The sequence below is a fragment of the Amblyomma americanum genome, chromosome 3 (genome assembly GCF_052857255.1).
Source record: "Amblyomma americanum isolate KBUSLIRL-KWMA chromosome 3, ASM5285725v1, whole genome shotgun sequence".
Classification (NCBI taxonomy): Eukaryota; Metazoa; Arthropoda; class Arachnida; order Ixodida; family Ixodidae; genus Amblyomma; species Amblyomma americanum.
In genome coordinates this window covers 193,443,403-193,469,297 of record NC_135499.1, presented here as the reverse complement: position 1 = coordinate 193,469,297, position 25,895 = coordinate 193,443,403, and the positions used below count along the sequence as shown (strand labels likewise).

General features: G+C 44.2%; 2 protein-coding genes across 2 annotated transcripts; one reads left to right on the top strand and one right to left on the bottom strand.

The window, feature by feature from the left end:
- The first annotated feature begins 871 nt into the window (after positions 1-871).
- Snx1 (sorting nexin 1) lies at positions 872-25,641 on the top strand. The gene is made up of 9 exons (XM_077659425.1): positions 872-1,013; positions 1,693-1,714; positions 3,119-3,327; positions 6,058-6,307; positions 7,197-7,471; positions 14,036-14,129; positions 14,722-14,951; positions 17,152-17,424; positions 25,148-25,641. The coding sequence occupies exons 1-9, from the start codon at positions 924-926 to the stop codon at positions 25,196-25,198; spliced, it is 1,494 nt and encodes a 497-aa protein (XP_077515551.1). The 5' UTR covers positions 872-923; the 3' UTR covers positions 25,199-25,641.
- Positions 21,598-23,560, bottom strand: LOC144122830 (uncharacterized). Its single transcript, XM_077655824.1, has 3 exons — positions 23,527-23,560; positions 22,127-22,342; positions 21,598-22,040 (listed from the first exon to the last, which is right to left on the bottom strand). The coding sequence occupies exons 1-3, from the start codon at positions 23,558-23,560 to the stop codon at positions 21,736-21,738; spliced, it is 555 nt and encodes a 184-aa protein (XP_077511950.1). The 3' UTR covers positions 21,598-21,735.
- Positions 25,642-25,895: the final 254 nt, after the last annotated feature.

Below are 25,895 nucleotides of genomic sequence, written 5' to 3'. Positions count from 1 at the left end.
GTGCTTATAGCTCATTTCTCCTTTTAGATAAAACCTCCTAATTTACCAATGCAGGTTTCCATGTGCCAGCTTTGCTATTTTTTGGAAAAAAGAAAACTTCGAAATTGCCAAAAATGACCGCGGGCATACTATGCTGCAAGCAAAAATGTGGTGTATAATTGTTTAAGCATCTCCTTGTATTCTTTTTCTAGTTATTCACTGCAACAGCTCAAATAAACAGCTGTGCATGTATGCCCCCGGGAGCCCACCCACTCGTGATTAAGATTTTTTAATACTTCAAAATATTTTTTACGGACAAAAATAATTGCAGATACCTTCTAGACATTGGGCAGTTCACTGCATGATATTTTTGAAGTCGCCCGAAAACAGTCGTCGAAAGTACAGCTGATGAGGGAAGGGTTGGCTCTGTAACGATGTAATTCGCGGCGCAAAATACACTTTGCAAAATTAAGTAAAAGTCCTTGTTGGCTTAGTCGCCCAGCAATGATCCGCCCGCATAATCGCCAAACAAAGCTCAAGATTGCTCACATGCATGTGAATGCTCTATTTTGCAGTATCAAAACTTTGTACTCGAAAGCTTGTGGCGTTTCTAACGTAATTTTTATTTTATTTACAAAACGTGGGTACACAGTGCGCAAGCACTCTGGCTGAAGTTTGTCTGGTTTCAGCAAGTCTAGGGTAAGTCTATTACGTAGTGCCGTTGTAATGTTGGTTACGTACTACCATGGAGGAAGGAAAGGAAATCCTCCATGCGTACTACGCAGCGGTGTGGTTTCTAGTTTCGTTTTTCGTGCGATACTGTTGGTTTTGTGCGTTTCTGCAACAATACCAGTAGGTGGCGTCACGGTGCTTTTGGTCGGCATTTTTTCCAATGAGCGAGCGCAGCGCCAGCGCCGCCGCAATTGGAATCTTGGACGCGAGACATGGCGGACCTGAAAGAGCCACCTCCATTACTCAGCGAAGGCGACCTAAATTCTAAGGAAGAGGATGACATGTTCACTTCTGCCGTCGAGGTAAGTCAACATTAAGCTGTCAGTTCTCCTTCCATTTTTGTATGCTTCATTATTTTGCGTTCCCTGCCCTGCGTGGACTGGCCTGAGGGGTGGTGGTGTCGATTGCGCGTAGTAAATAAGCAGTTAGTTTCATTTTCTGCACTGACCGGCTTTGATAGTTCCTTTACCGAATAGTCTTCAACGTTTGTTAAGCGCCGTTTCAACGTAGCAGGTCCTGTTTATTTTCACTGCAGGGTGCAACCGCAGTGACGCCGCTGCAAGTGCTTGCGGCTTCTCCGTGCTCGTGGCATGCATGCATCCCTCGTCGGTGGTGCTTTCCGATAGTGCCGGTGACTGAACTAACGTGGGCATGACCAGCAAATTCATAGCGTCTGTTTCTTCATGATTAAATGTTTCATGCCACGTGCTGCTTTTGTTTCTGTTAAGCGCTGGTTTGCGTGTTTCCGGTAAACTGGACGAGATAGAGGTGGGAGGCGCCGAGATCCGCCCCTTCGTGAGCGTTCCTTTTGTGAGCCCTGCTCTTCCGAAGTTTTGCTTGTGTGTTTTTTGCGTCTCTCTGCACGAATGCCGTATTGGAGCGCTTCGTTGTTGCTCATTGTTAGTATTCGCTGTATTGCTGAGGGGCGCCGGTGCACTTTCACTCTCAGCTCCAAACATTTTGTTCTTTTTTTTTTTACAGCATCACAAGAATCTGAGGGAGGGTAAGTGACCGAGGACATTCAGTTGCTGTCATGCTTTTATGTTTCATGCCCACTGGAGTTAGGTGAACCTTAGCGAGGGCGCTGTGCCTCTTGGGGTGCAGTACGTTCGGTTTGGACAGGTGGACAATGAAGGCACTTAGCTGTATGATATTGGAGTGGCATATACACACTACATATTTGCTAACTCACACCTGTTGCCTCAATCCGTCGTACGTGTTTTCATGCACCGACACGGGGGGCCCGTATGTGGCACCGAGCTTACACATGCACCGCTGTCACCCCTTTTCTGTTTTTAAGTTTGCACCAATGCTATGGATCCATTTCATGGATCAATATTTTTAGGTACATTTTTATCTTTGGCTGCTTTATGACAGTTTTCAAAGGCAATGGTACACAGTTTTCATGAAGTATTGATCTAGGAAACTGTTTTGCTGCTTGCCTTCATACCTGTGAAGCATTATTACTACTAAGTTATCAGTTAATACTAACTGCTCACGTTATTGCCTTTCTCAAGGTACACAGGGTGTTGTTCTGGCAAATGCGCAGCTGAATAGAATGGGATATTGCTACCTTTCGTTAAAGGCTGGTGCAAATTTGGTATCACTTTTTTATCATTGTTTTATTTCATATGCACAGGCATTGTTACATTCGTAGATCTAGAAGCATTGCCACTTTGTGGAGAACTAAAACATCCAGCATCTCTTCTCACTTACCTTTTCTCATGCTTGACATTATTGCGCATCATTGAGAAATGAGGTCTTCCAGCTCGATTGGACTCTGTGATGTTGTACAGTTCACCAGCATTTAAATTACATTTGCTGAGAACAGTCAGAAGTGCTACTTTGAAAGCTTGCATGCTGCGTTTGATTTGCATGCTGCATTTGTTTTTGTGCTATGCATGAGGAAATTGTGTGGTAGTTGTATGGCAATTGAGAAGCAATTTATGTCCTTATCCTGTGCCATATTGACAGTTGGAAAGCCACAGGGCAGCGATTTTTTGGCTGTTAAAGCAGCTGTGGAAGAATGGTGGTGCTGTGTTGGTTATTTAAGACCCTCTTTGTGATGTGATATGTTTTAATACAGACCTGTAGCTTATGTTAACCTATTAAAAATTACTGTGACACATTAAAAATGCACATTATTATGCTGTGGCATGTACTATAAATTTGTACTGTGCATTATTTTAAAGCACCATCCATACCCACCCAAGTTTTCCTGCATCATTGGCTCCATATGTTGCTCTGCTTTATCCATAGGTGATCTTATTCGTAGGTAACATTCAATTCAGTTCATGGTAATGACAGGCTCTTCTCTGTCGTGAGACCCAGTGTACACGTGAGAAGCATGGCTGTTATTTAAAACAGTTGTACTAAAGGGAGCATTATTTCCACAACCCGGTGCCAGGTTTAATGGAGGGGCCTGAAGAAGTGGAGGTAAACCTCGATGATGATGAGCCCCCCACTCAGGCAACTCTGCTGGGTTCAGCCAAGCTAGAGTTCCGAGGAGCCGAGGATGAAGTGCAACGAAGCAATCCTGAGCCAAATCCCCCAAGGCAGGCCACCACTCTTTTTTCCCCCGACGTCAGCACACTGAAGCCGGCCAAGGAAAAGGAGGTGACTATTCAGTTATGGGTGCTTATGTATGACTAGTCTTCCATGCCAACATAATTCTGCCTGAATTACCAGGCTTGTAGCCTGTTTAACTTTAGAACTTCATGGTGGAACTGTTGTGGGCACATGAGAATAGTAATTGAGAGCTGTGCTGTCGGACAGTTATGCTTAGTCAGTATTTGCAAGTGCTCTTAAAGAAGTGGACACCAAATTTTGATTGCATGCTTTCTACTTTGTAATGATGCATAAGGCTAACTATACATGGATCACTACATGGTATCCGCCTACGAATGCTAAATAATTTATAATTGAGTGTCATTTCACCTGTTCCAGTTCCAGCAGCAGAGTGATAACTTGCGTTAAAGGTCCATATAGGTCATGTGAGGCATGAAGAGAAACTGCAATGTAATCGCTGGGTCTTAACCGTCTCGATTCTGGCTCTCGAGGCAGGCCGACTTTAGCATTTTAGCAAATTAAAACGACGAAGCAGTGATTATATCAGTTCTTTTCATTCCTCACGTGACTTATACCCCTGCCACACGGCAAATCTAATGTCATTCCCATCGAATGACATTTGTTCGACTTAATGTCATTTATTCTGCGTGCTGCTACACGGCCAAAAGTAATGCCATTTGCAAATGATGGCGATTGCGATGGAGAAAAAGTGCAGCATAAAAACATTTCGATCTATGCTTCAATATGTTTCGAAAAGTATTGTTTTGCGAATGGAAACCGATTTCAAAATTTTAATCCTCGTTTCAATAACGCGTTGATCACTGCTATCCACCAGGAGTCCAAGCCAAGCCAAAGTTCAGCCAGCGGCGGCAGACAAACGGCGGACGTCACTACGTCGCTTTGTGCAATGGATTCGCGGCAGCAGAATGCGATCGCTGCGAGTCTATGCCGAGTCTGTCCACTGAGCTCGGTTTTTTGCTCCGCCCTCGGCCATCGCAGATCCAGCAAGAATAAATAACAAACTCCGAGCGCACAACTACCGCAGCAATTGACACAGCCAGCACTCCGGACTCCGGCAACACAACGCACGCGCCTGCCGCTGGCTCATGGGCTGGCTACGGCTGGCTTTGGGCCATGCTACACAAAAAAGCCAAAAAACATGCCTGCTCGTCCATTCCGGTTTTATTTTTTTTTGTGCTATTCGGTATTATTATATAAATAAATGAACGACCACAGAATTATACGGGCGTTGAAATATTATAATGCTTGTGTCGCGTTTGAAATTTATGTTCGGTGCATATTCTCACCAAGTCTCTGGTGTCGAGGGAACACATTAGCTCGGAGTTTGCTGGCGAATGAGTTCCCCAAACTCATTCGATACCTAATGTCGTTTTCATCGAATGTCATTATATTTTCTCGTGTGGCAGCAAACTAATGTCGTTTTGAACGAATGTCATTCGATGGAAATGACATTAAATTTGCCGTGTGGCAGGGGTATTATACTGGCCGAAGTCGTGCCACTTAGTCCCGACATTCATGTAAAATATGTGGGCCAACTGTATTCAACAAAATGTTTCATACATTTTGTGTCATACGGTTCAGCGTTTCGTGCTGCATAAACTTACTAGTTAAGTTAGAGCCTAGCTCGCGGCAGGGATTCGAACCGGTGACCTATGTACCCCCCAATTCCACATCTTTACGAATCTTCATATGGACACTGCTGCTCAACTGTTCGCTGCAGAGTGTTCAAGGTGGTGGCATACGATTTCACGTTTTGTTGCAGCATAATCTTACTAGATTGAAAACAAAACATTTTGACAGATTTACCTGTCTGGTTGGGTTTGAAGACTTATAAACTGCACATCTCCAACCAAAAATTTAACTTTAACCTAACGTTTTGAAGCCGACTCGGCTCCTTCATCAGGGGTGACTGAGGGCAGTAGCTAGCGTCTTAAGTATAGAAGGGGGGGGGGGGGTCATAGGAACGACAGCTGTGACGCAAAAGCCGCGGGGGAGGGGGGTTTAGGCTGCTAGTCCCCCGCGCCTTTCGCGTCACAGCTGTCGTTCCTTTGACCCCCTCCCCTCCATACTTAAGACGCTAGCTACTGCCCTCAGTCACCCCTGATGAAGGAGCCGAGTCGGCTTCGAAACGTTGGGTTAAAGTTAAATTTTTGTTTGGAGATGTGCAGTTTATTATAATCTTCCTAGTTAAGTTAGTCTAGCTCGCGGCAAGGATTCGAACCGGTGACCTATGTTAAGTGTGTTAACACTCGTTATTGCATCGCTGCCTCAGCGTCAGCTCATTTTTTATTAGAGGTACCACCGTGACAATTCGGGCTGAATCTGCCAAGGTGCTCATTGACTCAGCTCTGCAGTCTAAAGCATTGTTTTGAATGGGGAAATCCCCTTATTCCCTGGGGCATTTATGACGGCATTAAAAGCTCACTCCTGCTCACTGCTTGCATATCGATAGTCCACTTATGCCAAATAGCACACAAAAAGTCATACTGAGAGTGATAATACAACTGTATGCTCACACAGAGATTCTTGAGGTTCCTTATCTTCTTGCCTTGACATGATATCGGATTTTTTTGCATCTTCCTGCTGTGGTCTTAACAAATTTGATATAGTGACCATATTACTGCTTCACAAGCTTTCTTGTAACGAGATTTGTTCCATGGTACTGAATGTGCCTAGCTGTCTGTGTAAACCTTAAGAACATGATGAACAGACTGAAATTCTCACTTGTGTTTCTCTTTTGTCCCCTTGCATGTGCAGCAACAGAAGGCCTCTGAGGGGGAAGAGTTTGTGGAAATCAGCGTGCGGGAACCACAGAAAGTGGGCGAGGGCATGGCTGCCTACGTCACTTACCGAGTTGTGACACGGACCAACGCGCCGTATTTCCGCAAGACCCAGTTTTCAGTCAATCGACGCTTCAGTGACTTCCTTGGATTGCACGAAAAGCTGGTAGAAAAGCACTTGCACATGGGACGCATTGTTCCACCAGCCCCCGAGAAGAGTGTCCTAGGTGAGCTTAGGGGCAGTGATGGCAAAATGTCTTGTTAAGTAGCTATTTTTCAGTTTTTTGGCATACACTAGAGTAAAAAATTTGGTGGGCCCCAAAATGTCTAATACCATTTGCTACATGAAAACTTCAGTAAAGTTCATTACTTTTTAAAATGTTTGCTGTCTATGAGTCTCTAACTGCCCACATAATTCAATTTCAGGCATTTACTGTCAACCAGTTTACGTTTGTAATTACCTTTGAAATGTCTGCATACCTGGCTTTTCTTGTCATTTTACTTAAATTTAAGTCACAATAAAAATGTGTCACAGGAACTCGGTAACAAAAATTAATGCGTTTGTCACTTTTCATCACTGAGCCAGTATTGAAGACAGTTAGCAATTCCTTTTTAAGCATCACGCGATGTGGAATACTGTAAAACAGCTGCTTTTGATTATTATATTGCTTTTGTCTTCACCATGCTGACTAGTAAGCAGTTATTCGTATTAGATCTTTCTTTTATGTGGAAAATGGGCATCTTCTCCAGCCGAACCCAATATTCTGTTACAGCAATCAATACACAGTACATTTGATGCCAGATAGTAATTGCAGACATTTACGAAACATTGCTGCAAAAGGTTTGACCATTTCTTGCTGCTGTTCCATAGGTGATCACTTGTAGACAGCACTGATACTATCTTGTAGTAAACTAAAAACTTTGTATGCAAACAAGGCGCTGCTTTCCCACCTGCAGTGTTGCCTGAGGCTTTTTTTTTTTTTTTTGCATTGACAGGACTCGTGAGCCCTTTACAAGCTGCATTGGAACTGTAGAAAGCACTTGTCTCTTTTTCTCAGTGCTTGTGACTGCATAGGGGCTGTATTCAAACTACTCATCCCCAATCTCTTCCTTTAGGCATGACTAAAATAAAGATGTCCAAGGATGAGCAGGTGACATCGGAAGACTTTGTGGAGCGCCGCAGGGCCGCATTGGAGCGTTTTCTGCAACGAACAGCTGCGCACCCTTCGCTCAAGGTTGATCCGGATTTCAGAGAGTTTCTGGAGCAGGAAGCAGAGCTGCCTCGAGCTACCAACACATCATCCCTCAGTGGAGCTGGCATGTTTCGGCTCATCTCGCGAATGGGTGACTCCGTATCGAAGATCACCACCAAGATGGATGAAGCAGACCCGGTAAGGGGGTGTCCACTGCTAGTCTCACAGAAATGCTGATACTTTGAACTTCTTTGAAGCACTGCTAAACATTGCTTTCAAGGATTATAACACTTGGCTTGAGTTCAGTTGTCCATTTGTTCGTCTGTTTGCATGAATTTGTGTGCCACTGCTGTTTTGCAGTGGTTTTAAAGGGAGGATCATATAGAAGCGCCCTAAAAACGATGAATCGTTCTGATTGTGCCATCTAACGGCATTCACTGTACTGGTACCACCTATATGTCAAAGGTCAGTGTGGACTACTTCCTAAACTGGTGCCAAAGGTGATGCTGTTTCCTTCATTCGCACTAGGGGTTATCATTCTTCAGCGATTGTCCTGGGCTTAGAGAGGAATGAAGAGAACGCTCGTCCAGCTGGTTGAAGTTAACAGCACTGAAACCATCTTGGCTTTGTATTAGCTGATGACATGCATATTATTTCTTTGTTTGATGGCAGAAGAGGGCAACTTTCATGAACTGAAATGCTACAACACTGACGCAACAGACTAAGTGAATACAGTAGAATTTTATTCATACATTTTATAAAACATCCAGGTTAGAAGTGTATTATTTGGGATATTATAAGGTCCAAAACCATCCAGATATTGAGAAATGAGACGCAAGAACTATAAAGGCTCTTGTTGATACTTTCACATCATGTTAAGGCCAGTCAGTACTTGTTGGCGCAAGGTCTGAAGAATTTTGTAATGCTTGCTGACTTCTATTTGCGTTTTTGTTCTTGGCAAAAGATAAACTTCGTAACTTATCCATTCTGGCACGGATAAAGGTGAAAGTAGGCAGGATTCCTCCTATGTCGCCGTGGTTTTCAGGTGCTCCACCCCCATTGCATTTATTTGCTATGGAGAAACCACTGTTGAAGCTGATTCTAGCTTCGCTGCTTCTCGTTTCGCGTTCTCCGAGGCTAAGCCCATTTGTATGTTAAAGCACAGTTGCTAGTGTTGAATGCTTCTCCACATTGCACTGATGCACTGCAAAGAAGCCTCCCTGGCAGCTGCCTGCCGGTTGTCTTCTGTTGATGTCATGTTGCCCCCCCCCGGTTGAGCCCTCCTGTATGTTAGTGCACCCACTGTAGGTCACTAAACGTGTCACACAATCAGAATTTGGTGGGCGTACTTACCAGGAAGTTGTATTATCTGGGAGCATTTTAAACCACACAAAAAAATAACTTTATGGGGCACTTACTTGTAATGCTCGCACTTTTGAGACGTCTAAACCAGGAACGTGTAAGGAAGGTTCTACTCTATTTTGTAGCCACTGGTAATAAGCACCTGTCGTCTGGCCATGAGAGTCGGAATTAGAGTTAGATGGAAATACAAAACCATATGAGCCTTGACCGCAAAGAGGGGGCCATACTATAGGGGTTAAACGGTTCATATTACTTGTGATGTACACCCCTTATATTCATTGCCTCAAGGTACAAAACGTACCCTATGAAGGAGACTATTGTAAACCTACCGTTTAGTAGCTGGCGTATGTTCTGGGAGTATTGACTGGCATGGGGCGAGGTGGGCTTCTTGCTCACTCCGATTTAAATTTATCATCTGCAATATTTCTGAGCAGTGCATCTCCAGCATAATCGCTCTAGTACTGGTAAGAAGGGTGTGGCGGGGAAATGTGGTCTTGGTTTGCACAGTAGCGTGTGTATTTATGTTCATGCTGTTTTGTTCATGCTGAAATTTTGCTTGGAGATCATGCTTGATCAATGTTTGTAATCTTCATTCATAAATTCAATAGGAACAAATCACTGGGGCTAGAGGGGTTTCTAAACTCTGTCAAGACAAATACCTTGCAGGTTACTGTAGTTTGCCATACAACCTACTTACTGTGCCCTTAGGCCTATAAAATCCTTCGCGGTGGGAAGCAGATTACCTCTGTGTGCTGCTGTTTGTCTCAGTCGTCTTGTTGCCTCTTTCAATGCTGCCAGGTCTTGCTGGCCGAGCCTTCATTTGCTGTTCAGGTAAACCTCCTCTCAAATACGGACAAATGCCAGCACGCTACTTTTGGTTACCTTTGTTTTTTTCTGCACTCCTGTCTGCCTCACTGAACGTATTTGGCTTTTGTTTCACTTTTGTGAGAAGAATGCTGTTTCCTTGTCTTGGAGTGTTGCCTTGCTGTGTCAGCAGGAAGGCATCAGTTAACTTTGCATGTTGTAAAAGTGCCCACTTTTACTTTTACATGAAAGCTTTCAGAGTTATGTTTGCTCATGAATGTCTTTTGAATCTACAAAATAGGCCTGAGCAATTTTTTGCCGCTACCCCCTCCCCCGTCATATGCTGGGTAAACTTTAATCTGCATCAAGAATGCACAACATGCTCAGTTCGTGCGCAAGGTGCAAAAAATTCAGCCATTTTCGTTCAGCCAGTTTCCTTGAAAAGTAGTTTGTGTTTGTGATATTTTTTCGGCATTTTGAACGCAAATTTCACGTGCAGATTTCATGCTGCCGTGCTGGTTCCACCCTTGGCGATGGTATGGCAAAGAGTGGTATCCATGGAATCAGTGTTGTCAAGTGCTAACTGTTTCAGGGTCTAGCATAAATGTGTGCAATGAACCTAGGTGTATGCGAGTAGCTTTGGCAGGAGTAACCACAGTAGAGAGCGTTGCTTGTTTGGCACAAGTGAGGACAGTGTCTTTGCCGGGCACAAAACCTGTGCGAGTTTTAAGTGCTTTCAAGGCTAGATAAGAGTGGTATGGGAAAGCATACAGTCTTCATTAGTTGGCAGCTTTTCAATGCTCCAAGCTTAGACTCCTACGCCACCTGCACTAGTCTGTGCTAAATAAGGTTTGTTGCACCATCCTGATAAGAATGACAAAAACAGCGCCAGCATGTGCCATAGAGAATGTTTTTGGACAACGATAATGCCAGGCCATCTAGACAAGCCTAGAGAGAGGATGCACTTGGTACAGGCCATCACAGTGGAGCTGTTTCTTCACATTTTGCTTCACTTTAGAAGCCAGTGTATTGAACAAACTCTAGGTATAAAAAGCTTCGCCTTTAACAGGAAGCTCTAACCTAGTGTTTGGCGCATCATAGCCTCAATTGCTTTTGCGCCATTAAACTCAGTACAACTAATTAACATTTGCTTCACTTTCACTTTGACATTTTTACTTCATGCTGAGAATGTACAGCTTTCTTCTATTAATACTTTCTTCTATTGATAGTTTATTAATACTTTCTTCTATTGATAGTTTTTTCTATGTTCATTTCTGCTACATGACATGCTTGTGTGAAAAAACGAAGGCCAAGATAAACTCTACATCACCTTTAACTGCACATGGATATCATATATTTCACTTTCACTGGAAAAAAACGAAATTTCATGAATAAAAATATTTTGTACTCATGAAATAGGTAAAAAATATATACCCCTCCCCCTCTTTTTTTAAATCGGCCCCTTGAGCTGAGCGGAGGTTTCTTTTAATCTCAGCGCATCATAGTCTCACCATTGTGTGCTTCTTTCTTTGTTCTTAATTTCCTGCAAGCGCAGTTTACTTCTCCCGAGTTTGCAAATCTTTGTGGCTCTCATGATTGTCACTCTCATTCGGCACTCGCCATTGCTCTGCATGTGCAGATGATCCTGCAGTGGCTTTACATCCGCCGGAGCAACTGTCGACAAAAAGGAGCAGTTGCGGGAAGGGAGTACACGGGGAGTGGGCAAATCTGCAGCACGGATACGCTCCTGTGCTGTTCGTGCTTCAACCACTTTAATCCTACCTTAGTGTTGTCGATTATAATCCAGAAGCTCTGTCTTTTAAACCATAGGGGACTGTACTCAGTTTCATATGTAGCAGTGAATGCTGCCAAAGCTAGCGCTCCTGTTCGCACACTCCAAGTCCTGACCCAAAAAGTCATACAACCAAAGTGACCACAGGCATATTTCATTGCGACATATCCCAAGTACTGCGACTGGCACCTCCTGGTCTTCATTTCACCTCTTTTGACATTTTCGTCCTTCAACTCATCAAGACTTCGAGAAATAAGTTACATGTGGCAGTATGATACTCTGCTGGCCGGTTGAATCACTGTTACTCGATCCACACCTAAAATATGGTTTGCACTCGATGTAGATTACAACCAGAGAGAGGGCCCGAACACTGAGTGCCTCACAGTCTCAACAGTGATTTTCAATGCTACCACTTCGTTTTAGACCACTCTTTGTTTTCATCCAAACACTCACCGACGTTTCAAAAAGAACGAATGATATGTGGTGGAGTAATATGGTTTCATAGACTCATTGCTTCCACAGCATCTGCAGCATTGCATGCTATGTGTGTAACAGGGTATATAGGAAACAATAGGCGACATAACAAAAGCTCGTGCAGTGGCACCTCATACAGTGCTCCCGGCACGCTGTAGCTCGCAGTGTTGTTTTGTTTTGGTGCTTTCAATTGCACTCACTTGCCTTACTGCAGCAATGGAACTTCATCAAAAGCTGCAACAGAATTGGCACTGCCTGTAAGATCTTGATTGGTTGGCATAGTCGGAGCTTTGTGGAAGCTGCCAAACAAACTGGAGTGTGATAAAGCTTAGATGGGTATTACAGGCGCCGGCTCTGGCTGGTTGGTGTGCTCTAGTCGTTGAAATCAGACGGGATTCTTAAGCTCGGGCTCCATTCTCAAGCCATGCAACCCTGAGAAGCCAAGCAATAGGCCAGGCCTTGACTTGTGCTCATTTTGAGAAAACCTGTGGGTACCTGGCTGGCAGTGGGAATCTGAACTCGCCACCTGCTGAAGCAGAGGCAGGTGCTCCACCACGAGACTCGCGTGCTAAGCATGTCTTGAGGTGCGTACAGCCCCTGTAGTGTTCACTGCTCTTGATACTTGTGCAGTCAGGCCAGGATAAGCAGTGTCAAAATTTAAAATAGCTTCTTGCACTGCTTGCAACAGTTGGGTTCTACTGGATTGGGCTTTTATCCTAGCGCATACAAACGAGCTTAAAAATGCCCCCAGCTCTATGTGCTGGTACATGCTTTGCTGTTCCTGACGCATGGGAGTGCTGGCTGAGGACATAGGTTTAATGAGAACGCATGCACTGAAAATAAAGAAATAAGCCTCAGAATTGCAGCTATTGGCAGCATTTGTTAAGTAAAAGTGCATGCAAATTGTTTTGAATTTGATCTTTCCCAGACATGGGATTCCCTTGAGGCTGTTAGATGTTAGCCATAAGTTTCTTTAAATCATAAATACCTTTTTCAAAATTGGCTTCTTGATGGGCAAGCCACTTCTAGAAACTGAGTACAACTGCTCCAAAATGAATTTTTAGGGTCCTTCAAAAGTTGTTTCAAATTGTGGCTTGATGTTAGCACTACTGAAAGCTGGGTATCAGCACCAGAATTAAGTACAGTATGAGAGGCATGTATTCATCTCACAAATTTGACTGCTTCTGTGCCTACATCTCCTTTTTTTCTATCGCTCCCCTCTTTATTCCTCCTCCCTTCCCTTTTATTTCTGCTAGCTGCAGCTCAGGTGCTTCAGGCTTCAATCTGAGATACTGCGGCTAGCAACATCTTTTCCTTCCGTTCTTATTTTATTATGGATAAAACCACTAATAATAAACTTTAGGCGTGTGCAAATATTCCAAGTTTTGAATACGAATCAAATGTGTTTGATATTCTGTTTTTATCGAGAATTTGCAAATATTAAAAAATTCCAGAAAACTCTCAACGATCATATACGTTGCAAAATTTCATAAATTCGACTGTGGCAGAACTACAATATCTCGGCAAATTATACAATGATCAAGTTCCAGGTAAACAGTACAAAGGTCTTGCTTCCTTTTTTTTCCGTTGTTTTATTACGTGGACCAATCGCATTTCAATGCTGCTAGGCCTGACCTTGTGCAAAATTCAGCAGGTGGGCTTTCCCACGTATGCGAAAGTGCAGTTTTTTAACCTTCCGTAATACTACGTTACATACTTAATGCCCACACCTATGTCATTCATCCTGTCGCCCTCATAACTCTGAGCGTGACCTCCGCCATCACATTTTTGGTTAATTGTGATATGCTGGAAAGCCTACTTGTGGAATTTCACACAAAGCTCCCTAAGGGGCAAGTAGAGTTGTAACAGGGCAAGCGATGCTGTGAAAATCCCGTGCACCTCTTAAGTGGCTGTAACATCCAGCTTGATGACGATCGAAGGGCCCCTGTCACTAAAGGAATAATAGCTTGGCCACATAGACTATTGTCTCTAAATGTGCGAGCCAAGTCTCATGAACTCTTGGATCAATTTTGCTTTGACTGCAACCATTAAAAGTATTGTGAGCATTTTGAGTTTTTTTTTTTCAGGTGCTTATGTTGAAAACTGCTGTTGCATCGTTATCCATGCACAAGTTTCTGCACTCACCTTGGGCCAGCAGTGTGTTTTCTTGCTTGTGTAGAATATGAGCATGTATATGCTCGTGCACTGCTTAGTCTGGATTTTCTTTGTTTCTGTGATTTTAGTTGCGTCACTAAAAGTGTGTCTGCTTGTGTAGTCTTATCGCTTTTCTTATCAGTCTTATCACTATGTGCCACCTGTCTACTGTGCAGTGGTTTGAAGAGAAGCAGCAGCAGATTGACAACCTGGACATCCAGCTGAAGCGATTGCACGCCAGTGTGGAAAATATGGTGCAGCAGCGTAGAGGTAGTGCATTCTTTAACTTCTTCCCGCTCTGTGTGTTGATGCCAGGTCTGCAAGTACTGTCAGCTATATTTAACCTTGTTTGTCGTGAGGCATGGTTCATTCATGGGGGCAAACATACCGCACTGAAGGTTTGTACTATCGACTCTCAATGACGTGAAATCAGAGGGGGTAAAAATTTTGTTTAACTTAAGGGGAACCTTTCTAATAGACTTGATTTCGATGGAATCAAGCAGTCAGTTCGAACAAACAGAAGTTCGCGTTAAGTAAGTGTCAGTTAACGAGTTGACTGTACCAACAAGCAGAGCATGCTTGTGCCCCCCACCACTCGATGTGTAATGCAACAATTGAATGGCAGTTACAAAGCAAAACCACAGCATGGAAATCCTGTTCTGCTTTACCACATGGCATATCGTTAGGTGCGTACCTTCATCAGTCAGTACTGTGCTCCTTGTGGCATTATTTGACTGTCTAACCTCAGGCCAGTGGGGCGTTCCTGATTGTGTGCCTGTTTGCTCTTTGTGCTGCCAAGTTGTGGCTGATCCGAAGCAGCGTGGTTCCTGACAGATTGGCGCTCTCGTGCATGCCCCTGCAGAGCTGTCCCAGAGCACGGGGGCATTTGCCAAGAGTGCGGCCATGCTGGGCAACTGTGAGGAGCACACGGGCTTATCGCGGGCACTGTCCAAGCTGGCGGAGGTCGGCGAGCGGGTTGAGCAGCTGCAGGGGCGCCAGGCTAACCACGACTTTTACTGTCTGGCGGAACTGGTCAAGGACTACCTGGCCCTCGTTGGGGCCATCAAGGATGTCTTCCACCAGAGAGTAAAGGTGAGACTTCAAGCCTGAAGCCGGTGTGGGCAGAATGTCCGACGATGGTAGAACATTGAATGAGGTTTTTTTCATTGTACAGTAGACTCATTATTTCAAACTTCAGGGGACTAGAGATTTTAGTTTTAATTATCAGAAGCGCATCTTAATATGATCCAAAACTATGCTATTTGCTTTATGGATATTTATGCATACAAATAGTATTTTGGACCTATTTCTTTAAGCAAATGTAGCTAAAAGCTTTAGCACAACGTAAAATATGGGTGAAAGGCAGTGATGTGTTTACTCAAGTGCGGCTGAAAAAGTAATCAAAAATGCACTGGTTTTCCAATAGAGTAAAACCACATTGAGATCTCAAGGGACTGGAAAATAAGGGCCGAATATTTTTAGGTTGAATAGTTGAATGGCAATAAAAATACTTTCAGATACAATTTCACGCCGGATCAGATTTCATTGTTGAAATAATAGGCAATGGTTTTCTAAGTTAAGAGAAAACTACGCAGCCATGACAATTTTCCGCAGCTCCGTCATGGCGTATTACCTTCTTTTGGGAATATCAAAGCAGAACGGTTCCAGAATAGTAAGGCCTTTCGCGGCCTTCTTCACTGGTGCAACTCAGTAGCTGTGGAGTGGTGGGGTTTACAAGAAGGCTTCACCACAAAACGAGCAGCTCGTAACGAACGCGCATTATCAACGCACAACCCTACGTGGACAGAAGCAAGAGGAATGCACATTTGTGCCAGAATGGGGCTAAAAAGAAAACATATCAGTGACGCGCCAATTAGCATGCGAACCGGCGTGCAGCTGGGCTTGGCTCACTGAAGCTTAGCCGACAGCTGCAATCATCGCAGGCTGGTAGCGAAGCTCAGAAAACGAAACTACATGGCCACGGGACAACTCTTAACGACGCGGCCCCGCTTCGGACTGCGTCTGTGCTCACCAGTTGGAGTGGCCGAATTTTCAGCTAAGATTAGGCAACTTTAAAATGCATTGAAAATATAGCCAGCTAGCCAAAATTTTGTAATTCTTTGAATTATCCAAAAGTACAAATTATCAGTTTGAATTATCGCAAATTTACTATATGATTGACTTAAACCCTACACAGGAATACACTTGTTCAAGATTAAATGTAAATGTTCCATTTCAGAAGCTCTTTTGTTTGTAGTCCTTGTTAACCTTTTTTGCTGTGCATAACAACCAGTCTTAGTGCTTGCTGATTGACTTAGCACCATTGGTCTGTCAAGACTGAGAACTTGTCATTGTGCCTTAAGATTCACTGTTAGTCACTTTGCAAATGGCAGAAGTGGCCTGCTAATTAGTATCTGCTTGATCATGTTCCATTAGCAAGGCCAGTTGCATTTCTTTCATTGAAATAAATAGAAGCTCCAGCTTTCTTTATTAACAGGTGAGCATTTTTGAATAAAGGCTAAAGTTATTTATGGTGCACTGGCATTTTCATATCAGATAAGTAACTGTCAAGTAGTGTTCACCCCTCTTGCTACATTTTTTTCTCAGCGCTGTCATCTTTGAAAGACCCAGTCATACACCAGTATTCTCTGTGATCTGCAGCTTATGACGATTTGAGCTCAATATACTGTGCACTTTGTGCTCTGCTGCAAGTAATGATTAAGATAAAAGTTCAGAATTTTCTCTCTATCCTCTCCTATACGGTGCTGCTGCTAGCTCATGCAAGCTGCCATTGTTACACTGCTAGTGATATGAAGTGTTTGTTGCTCAGTGCCGAAAGACGAGGGCAGAGATGAGACAGCACAAGTGCTGAGTAAGGCATGTTGCTGGCCAAGTTGGTTAAGCATCTTTGAAACTTGGAAAGAATCCAACCTGGCACAAGTGCTATCAGCTCAAAATTTTTGCCTAAATTTATATTCTGCGGATAAAATTTTCAGTTAAACTGCACTTGTCTGGTCTTTTTCGGGTACGGATCCCAAGGTCGTGGGTTCGACCCTGGTCACGGTGGCCTTAATTCAATGCAAGCGAAATACAAGAGCACCCATAAGCTGTGTGATGTCGGTGCGCCTTGAAGAACCCGAGGTGGTCTAAATTAATCCGGAGCTTACAACTACGACATCCCTCTTTGTGTCCCTTTGGGATGTCAAACCTCTCAATTTTGTCTGGTCTCTTTGGCCCTTGCCTTTTTGCGCTGTGTGGACATAAGCGTATGCCAACTTATTTCTCTGCGCAGGTGTACCAGACTTGGCAGCATGCGCAGCAGATGCTGGCCCGCAAACGAGAGGCCAAGGCCAAGCTTGAGCTGGCGGCCAAGAGCGACAAGATTCCACAAGCACGTCAGGAGGTGCTCGAGTGGGAGGCTAAGGTGGAGCGCGGGCAGGAGGAGTTTGACAACGTGTCTCGGGTAATCCGCACAGAGATGGACCGTTTCGAGCTCAACCGCATCACTGACTTCCGCAACTCAGTTGTGCGCTACTTTGAGTTTCTGCTTGACACTCAACAGCAGGTAGGCTTTGTCCACAGGCATGAAGCCACTTGACTTGTGCAGTTGTGTACTGTAGGTCTTTTAAAACTGGAAGGGAGTTTTGGACGTGGCTACAGTCCAACCTTGTTTCGTACGCTGTTTCACATTTTCATTCATACTTTGATACATTTTTTTTTTTGCCAGTTGGAAATTCAGTAAATTCAGTTGTAAATTCAGCAGTTGTTGGCTTTGCTGAACGTGTCAAATTGTCGGCTTCGTTGAAAGAGTCAGATAGTGCATCCAGTTAAACCTGGTTATAACGAAGTCAAGAAAATTGAAATTTTTGTTAAATCTAGTTTTTGCATGAGTGCAGGATGGGAGCCAAAATGAAAAAACAATGTAGATGAAATGGCCTAGCAAACGTTGACAGTAAATGCCTGTTTCTCTAAGTCATATACATGGGAGGCATTTTGCAATCGTATTGATAACAAGAGTGCAACAGCAGCGATCACCTATCTCTGCCACGGATCACATGACTCTGCTACACGTGAGGTGGGGAGTAGGAAGCAGCTGCCGCTATCTGCGTGTCTGCCCATCTGTCGCTGCCCTCGGAAACGAACTCCTTGCATCGCGTTGCTGGTGCACTCTGCTATCCCTGCTTCTGCTGCATGGCGCTTGAATCGCATGAGCAACCAATTGGCAGTATGCGTGCGCACCACTCATCCCATGCCTTCCCTGCTACATCCTGTTCTGTGCTGGTTTTGGACATGAACTTTCGTTGTGCCACTTCGTGTAAGGCTAAAAAAAGCGAAGGCTGCGGAGACTGTTGTGTTTGCCGCGGAGAGGCGCTGATCACACTGGAGCACAACGTTTGTATCACCTGCGTATGCCCATTGCAGTCATAAACATTTGTCTCATGACTGCTAGTTTTATCATGAAATTTTCGTGTGATCGATCGAATTTCTAGTAACGCATCACAATTGAATGAATATTCGGCATGGTGAGTTCGTTATATTGAAGTTTACCATACTGGCATCTTCGATACCAGTACGGGGTTTGCAATTTACACACGGGTCGAGGGAATTAAAAATGCCTTAATATTCAAAAATTTCCTACATGAAGATCTGTTGCATCCAGGTTTAACAGTGTTCAAAAATATATGGAACGGGTTAAATACGACCTGAAGTTTTCGAATAACAGATGCAAAGTTTGAATCAGGCACACTACAGTTTTCTTCAAATAGCTGCTTCAAAAACATGCCCACTCTGACATTGGAGGGCATGCTGCAGTCGTCGTTCTACATGTCAGCGCCGCGACGTTGTTCATTTCGTGTGGCGGCGTTCATGATGCTCAAACATATGGTCTTCGATACTGGGCGAGGCAACAAGTTTCAGCCAGGCCTAGAAAACCCTACCTTCTTGCCTGCTATTGACGGCGATGGCTCTCAAATTTTGTACCTTTCAACTGAAATGTAGCGCTAGTTTGTTCGCCGTCATCTGGAGAAAAAAATATTTTTCTGAGGCACTTAGAAATATTAATATATGCTGATTTCATACTGCATGCCTCAATGCAGATCCCTGTTGAGTCTTTTGACAGCCACAGCTTTGACTCCACGAGTTTTAGTGCTGGCACAAGGTCTTCGCTGTTTTGTTTAAAAAAAATGGCTGGCGGTTTAGTACTGCTGAGCACAAAATATTGTGTGAAAGCAGTTTTTTGCAGGTGGACACCATCGCCACATACTTGAAAGTGTGATTGAGGTGTCCACTGACCTAGCGTGCCAGTTATGCGAGTCTTGTTCATTGTCTATACCAATTTACCCAATGCACGCCGGTGGCTTATGCTCCAGTGACGATTTTCTGCAGCAGTGTTGTCCACAGAAAAGTGTATTGCTCTAGTTCTATGTTTCTGCCACAACGTTGTCTACGCCAACGCACGCAGCACACATCTCTTTTCATTACTGCCACATAGCTGAAAGCGCGAATATTAGTTTGATAGTAGTATTAATGAAGAAGACTACTATGTGCAATGCGCAGCGCGAGAGTGTGTTGCAGTTTAGCGCGAGGCACGTTCGGCTGCAATGATAGCCTAGTGCTCTCGCACAGTGGCCAGCAAAACTGATCTGTTCGCAGTGCCGCAGCTTCTAATCTCAGTTGTTAATTTATTTGATTTAGTTTTATTTATTTTTTCCAGTTGGCACAAACATCACGAGACCTTGCTTGGGGTTTACCCATTGGAATAGTGCTTTCACACTAATATTGATTTTATACAAATATTTGCGCAAGTAGCCAATATTCTTACAATTATTCAATTTGATTTATAGCCAAACTATTTACATCTGATTCATTACTGAAAGAAGGCTATGTATTCAATTCAGTTTCGAAAAAGTCCGATTCGCACATTCCTAAGATCTTGTTTCTGGTCTCTTTTCTCTACCTTTATTTTTCCTTGCTTCATTTTGGCGCTCTATATTTTTGTTAAAAGTGTATACTGTAGAACCTTGTTTATTCGAAGCCTGTCAAATTGCGTAAAACATTCGAATTATCCAAAATGCAAAGTGCTTAATGTTGTTCAGTGTCTAGCAAAACTTAATAGTCGTTACCATTGCACTTGACAAAGCTGTGCTTGACGTTTAACAATAGCTGTGCTTTATGTTTAACAATTCTTCTCACAGCGGGAGCCTGTTCGAACTCATGGTTGGTGTGTCACTGCCAATTGCCTGAAATTCAGTGACTCCAGTTTCTATGTCTACAGAACATAGTCGCAGATCTCTCTCGGTGTAACTCAATAACTAGCAAAGCTTTTTACTGTTCACCAGCACTTTCCAGTCGGACATTCTCGACGTGCCGAGGGCGACAGCCAAAGTCGGATACGTCAGGTTAGCAGTGCAATGCAGCTCTAAGACGCATGTGCTGAAGGGAAGCTGTCTTTTTAAAAAGAACGATGGGAAAAACACGTGCGCAGTCTGTTTGGATAATCTGGGCATCATGCAGTGTATTTCATTCGAGTTTGGCGCGGCATACACAAAATAGAAACTATGCTTTGATTTGGTGCTGGTGCAGTCTGAGCACATCTGTTGCCACTGAAAGCTGGTCGGGCATCTGGGAACTACAGGGTGTCGCTTTGTGCAGTGTGATGTCATCATGCTGCATGCCAAGTTGAAGTGCTGCCACTGTCTGTGCAATGGTGCATAAAGCATTGAAGAGTTTGATTGAACGTCGTGCTGCTTAAAAAGGCTCTGAAAGGGGCTCTAATAAAGTTGCAATATGCCTGTAATGTTAAAGGACGCCGCTTCACGAATTTCCTCCAGCAAGAGTGCCGCCACGGTGGCTCAATGGTTATGGCGCTCTGATGCTGACCCAAAAGACGCGGTTCAATCCCGGTCGTGGCGGTTGAATTTCGATGGAGGCAAAATTCTAGAGGCCCGTGTACTGTGCGATGTCAGTGCATGTCAAGGAACCCCAGGTGGTCGATTTTTTCCGGAGCCCTTCACTCTGGTGTCCCTCATAGCCTGAGTCACTTTGGGACATTAAATACCCATTATCCACTATCCATCCTCCAGCAAGAATTTTTTAGGTACTTTGTGGTCTAAATTTGAATGCCAGCATGTTTGCCTGTTTCCCTCTCTTCTCGTCGCTTTTTGCCCGCTGAAAGGTTAACGTTCCTCCGCCGGCACCACTGCCGGGGGCAGAGTTACCTGGCCCGCTGTAGCTACACTACTTGTTGGCCGTGACCTATAGTCATCTCTGAACTGGTATACACATGAGCGGTGCAAGCATGAAAAAGTTGCCGAAAAGGGCTCGCCAACTTTCGCGCATGATTGTGGGTTCTCTGCTGCATGTAGGAGTGTATGTTTGGCTCAGGTGTTCATGACTACGCAATGCAGTAATTCAGCGAGTTGATGCGCTGTCCTCGGAAGGTGTGTCAGAGCCCCTTTAATGTAAACTCGCACGCCACCGCTAAGTTAGCAGTCGAACTTAGATGTTCCCGCTTTTACGGCGAACTCGCCGTTCTTGCATAGCACCCCAGGTCTTTGATTTAACCAGGCCGCTACGAGCTTCCAGTTCGAATCTTATTACTATAAAATTTGCATTAAAAAATATGGAACAATAGAAATCTTGTGAATTATCTGGGATTTCAATTCAGCAGAGATCAAATTATTGATGTTTCATTGCATATGAGACTGATACAGTCGAACCTCGATGTAATGAACAGCGCGGTGATCGCAAAATAGTTTGATATAGCCAGAATTCGATATATAAAATCACATAGAAAATGCGTCAAAAACGAGTACAAATCAATCAATGAACCAATCGTGGCACAATAGATATTCACTTGAAGCTTGAAACAAAGTATTTATTTCTTTGGCTGCAAGTGCTGTAGCAGCGTAGCCTGCTTCATATTGGCAACAGCGTGCCTAACCACAGTGTCCTCAACATAGTCTAAACGATCCACAAGTGATAGTCCGGTGCCTTCTATTGCGCCGCAGTAGCGGTGTACAAGGGCCACAGCAGCTACAGCCTCAGTTGCAGTCGGAAGCGGGGCAGCATCATCGCTTGTGGAATCAACCTCGGCAGCATCTTCGTTTGGCCGCTGAGCAGTAACTTCCGCTGCGATATCCACGTCTGTGAACTCCGCCACTGTTCCAATGCTGTCGGCACCTCCACTTCGTTTGGCCGCTGAGCAGTAACTTCCGCTGCGATATCCACGTCTGTGAACTCCGCCACTGTTCCAATGCTGTCGGCACCTCCAGCAAAGTCGTCAATGCATGTGCTCAGTGGCTCAGCACTGACAATGCGCTCAAACTGGCTCCAGGCTTCTTCGAGCTGGCATTCTTCCACTGTGCCGTCCAACGCTGATTCTTCGGATGCTTCCTCGGAAGCTTCTTCAACGCGGCTCGCGAAACCCGTAGAGCGCTCAAAGTGCTCCTTGGTATGTCGGAAGCTTCGGCGACGCTCGACGACTTTTTGTCATTCTCAACGCGTTGGATTACTTCCAATTTCGCGGCAAATGTCAGGGACGTCCGCTTTGGTGCGTCTACAGCCATCACAACACCAACCACGCCACAACAGGCCTAAGCGATAGGATAAAAAACCACCTAAGCGATCACACCAACCACACACGAACACATGATGATAACTGGCGTAGCACAAGTGGTGGCGCCGAGTTGGTGCGGCAAATGCAATGTGACGCTGACGTTGTCCTATGACATCAAACTAGCCAAGCCGCCGCGTGCGTACACCGCTATGCTCCAGTCATTGTGTTGTGAATTTTTCCTCTTGTCCCTCGTCTGTGCTTTACTGGTTTTAAGAGCGTTAGCTCTTACTCGTCACGTTTCGAGATTTCGTGCGGTCTGCTACTACCCTGAGATCAAAGCGCCATCTGTGGCAACAACTAGAAAATGGCACAGCTGGAACTCAGACTTTTAGCACCATCTACAATAGCATTGTAGAAACAGCCACCTGCCGCTTGCCAATGGTGACGACATGGTCCAATATGGTGGATAGAGGTGGAACTATGCGAGTATGACATCAGGGAACGAAATCGCCGTATGGTTTCACTTTCTCGAATCCAAGATGGCGGCCATTAAAAGTGGTTGTGCCCTCCCATCTCTTTCCCCCTCCCCCCAAAAATATAGCGGACAAGACCTCTATATGAGATACATTTGTTCCGTTAGATATACTTGGACAACAGGGGCACCCCTCTGGGGACAGTTGTGTACCGAATTTGGTAGGCAAATAACTCTATGGGTTGTGGTATGGAAATAAAACCACAATTAAATAATAGGTTAACATTGTATACATGCAATTACTAATTGAAGTGTTACCGTATCGCACCACAAGCCGAATTCTAGGCCAACCTTACCCCCCAAACGAAGCAAATTCCATTCAGGGGGTGTATATTGAGGGGGTGTGACTCGACAAGGGGCGCGTTATTCTTCACTTTTTTCGTCTAGTAAACCAACAGCTAATGTCATTACTTAGTCTTCCAGACGGTAACGGCCTTTTTTTTTTTTTCGCCTATCAAATGGAGTCTTCGGCGCAATCGTTGTGTGAAGCTATCGTGCACAGCAGTTGGGAACGCTCATCGCCGCCCCTATCTTCGAGAGTGTTGCGGGAAAGCTCGCCTCCTGTTAACAGAGCGCACGTGGTCTGGGTTGGCAGAGTTCGATTATATCCATTGTACCTCCGGCCCCATTCGAAATAAAAAAAAAATTAAAATGCATGCGATTTTTCACGTGATATAGAAAGTGTTCAATATATCTAGGTTTGACTGTACTGCTAGCAGCCTCTCTTGACCACTTTACACATTTTTTTTAGTCGGTGGGTGCAGTAATCTTGTGGGTGCTGTATTTCTTCCATAGTGCACAGAGCTGTCTAACACATTCTTATTTAGGGAAATTTTCTGCGGTGGAAAATATTTATTTCGCAAATTCAGCGTAAAGAATCACAATACTCTGCAGGAATCTTAATACACATAAAATAAATAAGCCGCCGCGGTGGCTGAGTGGTTATGGCACTCGGCTGCTGGCCCGAAAGACGCGGATTCGATCCCGGCCGTGGTGGTCGAATTTTTCGACGGAGGCGAAATTCTAGAGGCCCATGTACTGTGCGATGTCAGTGCACGTTAAAGAACCCCAGGTGGTCGAAATTTCCGGAGCCCTTCACTATGGCGTCTCTCATAGCCTGAGTCGCTTTGGGACGTTAAAACCCCATAAACCAAAACATTAAATAAATATGCAAGTTTCAAGCATCAGTTAATGCTTGGGATTTGCTTTTCTTGAAGGATGGCGCTTGTTTGATACAATATCTCCACAGTGACTGAATAATAATTGATAATGGCCCATGGCACAGTCCCACACTTGCTTGGTGGCCACACCTGCAAGTGAGACACCAAAGACTGGCACTTGTCTACTGCTCCCTTTTGTTGCTCAACAGCCCAATACAGCATTAAGAGGAAGCCTCCAGAATGCTTGCTGGGCATTAGTTAGAACTGTTCTTGCTTCTACAATAAATATTACTTTCGAAAAGCACCAGTACGACTGGTACGACCGACTCAATTGAAGGGTATGAATGCGTCACCAGAGTTCCTGTGCCTGATGGGCCTCATTTCGTGCTCAAATGGTTGGGGGAACAAGCATGTCAATTCATCAGAACATTTTTATGACCAAATTATAGCTTCCAGGAGAATTCAGATGAATAAATTAGTTATCATTCTATCATTCTTGCTGATGTTCGCAACGTCCAGAAAGATAGTGTGGCTGTCAACGTCCTGTCGTCAGTGTTTTTTCTTCTCTTGTCTTCATCCGTTTCCGCGCTGGTCATTTCGAATCACGTCCCACCAACTTTCCGAACAGGCACTTTTGATAATTAACACGCAATTCTGGAAAAAATGCTAAAATCTACGATTGCAGAATTGTAAGAAACTACGGGCTGTAACTTATCTAATACACAATTGTTATTCGTTTATTGGCTACTGCAGCATGAGCTCAGGATGCATAGGTATATTCGTTGACTAAATCGGTATTCAGGCTAAAGGTGGCATTTATTGTCTGTTTTCAGTTCCTGGAGTTGCTGCGAAAATAGACCTCCATAGTGTGAATTCACTTTCCATTCGCGTATAATCTGTCTTGCATGTGTGTATCCCCCATGCAGTACTGTGCGCTAAATGTGTGTTCAGATCACCTTTTAAGCATTGATATCAGTGCACAAGACTGAATGAACTGTAAGTGGTAATTTTGTCTTTTTCTTTTTTCCACCTTTTTCAGTTGATCAAGTACTGGGAAACCTTCCTGCCTGAAGCAAAGGCCATTGCGTGATGACCAAGAGGACAGCTGACCTCACATTCCAATGCACAGTTTTTGCGGTGCTCAAAGCACGGTCCTCTTCATGGAGCTGTAAATGTTTTTTTTTTTTTTGTATTTGAGAGGTACACTAAAACCTGCCGAATTGGAGTTTACTTGTTTGCACCTTGTTCCGCACCCGCACTGTTTGCGCAGGCCACGTTTATACGGATATTCAGAGTGACATAAAGAGGACAATGTGAAAACGATGGCAAAGTGATGAATGGGCTGTCTAGGTAAGCTGCACGAGGAGTACTGTAGGTTCTGCTTCTTTGCAGTGTGTGCTTGATGTCTGCAAGCTCTTTACTATAAAGAAAAGTGAGTGTTAATAAAGAGTACATAAACCTTCCATTAAAGAATTTGTTACTGGAGGTTTTGTAATTTATTACTCCTGAAATAAAGGCTATTCACATCTCGCACTCGTTTTTTCAGTGCTAGGCCTTGTACATATACGGAATGCTAAGCTCTGCCAATGCAACAATGGTGAATTAATATTTTTTATATGCCATTTCCTCTTTTTGTGCTTGTTGGGAGTTGCTCTTGTAGCACCAGGCAAAGCCACTTAAACCAGTGAAAAAAAAGTTTCGTCATATGTACTGACTTGAACGGTTTCGTAGTCAAATGAGCATTGATGTGTGTATTAACCATGACCAGGTGCCGCTCGAAAAAAAAA

Excerpts from the sequence above, each read along its gene's own strand:
- Snx1 (XM_077659425.1), top strand. The coding sequence starts at position 924 with ATGGCGGACCTGAAAGAGCCACCTCCATTACTCAGCGAAGGCGACCTA. Across the intron at positions 14,130-14,721 it reads TATGGTGCAGCAGCGTAGAG|AGCTGTCCCAGAGCACGGGG; the intron begins GTAGTGCATTCT and ends ATGCCCCTGCAG. Across the intron at positions 14,952-17,151 it reads TCTTCCACCAGAGAGTAAAG|GTGTACCAGACTTGGCAGCA; the intron begins GTGAGACTTCAA and ends TTCTCTGCGCAG.
- LOC144122830 (XM_077655824.1), bottom strand. The coding sequence starts at position 23,560 with ATGGATATAATCGAACTCTGCCAACCCAGACCAC. Across the intron at positions 22,343-23,526 it reads ACTCTGCCAACCCAGACCAC|TCGTCGAGCGTCGCCGAAGC; the intron begins GTGCGCTCTGTT and ends AATGACAAAAAG. Across the intron at positions 22,041-22,126 it reads CATTGACGACTTTGCTGGAG|GTGCCGACAGCATTGGAACA; the intron begins GTGCCGACAGCA and ends AACGAAGTGGAG.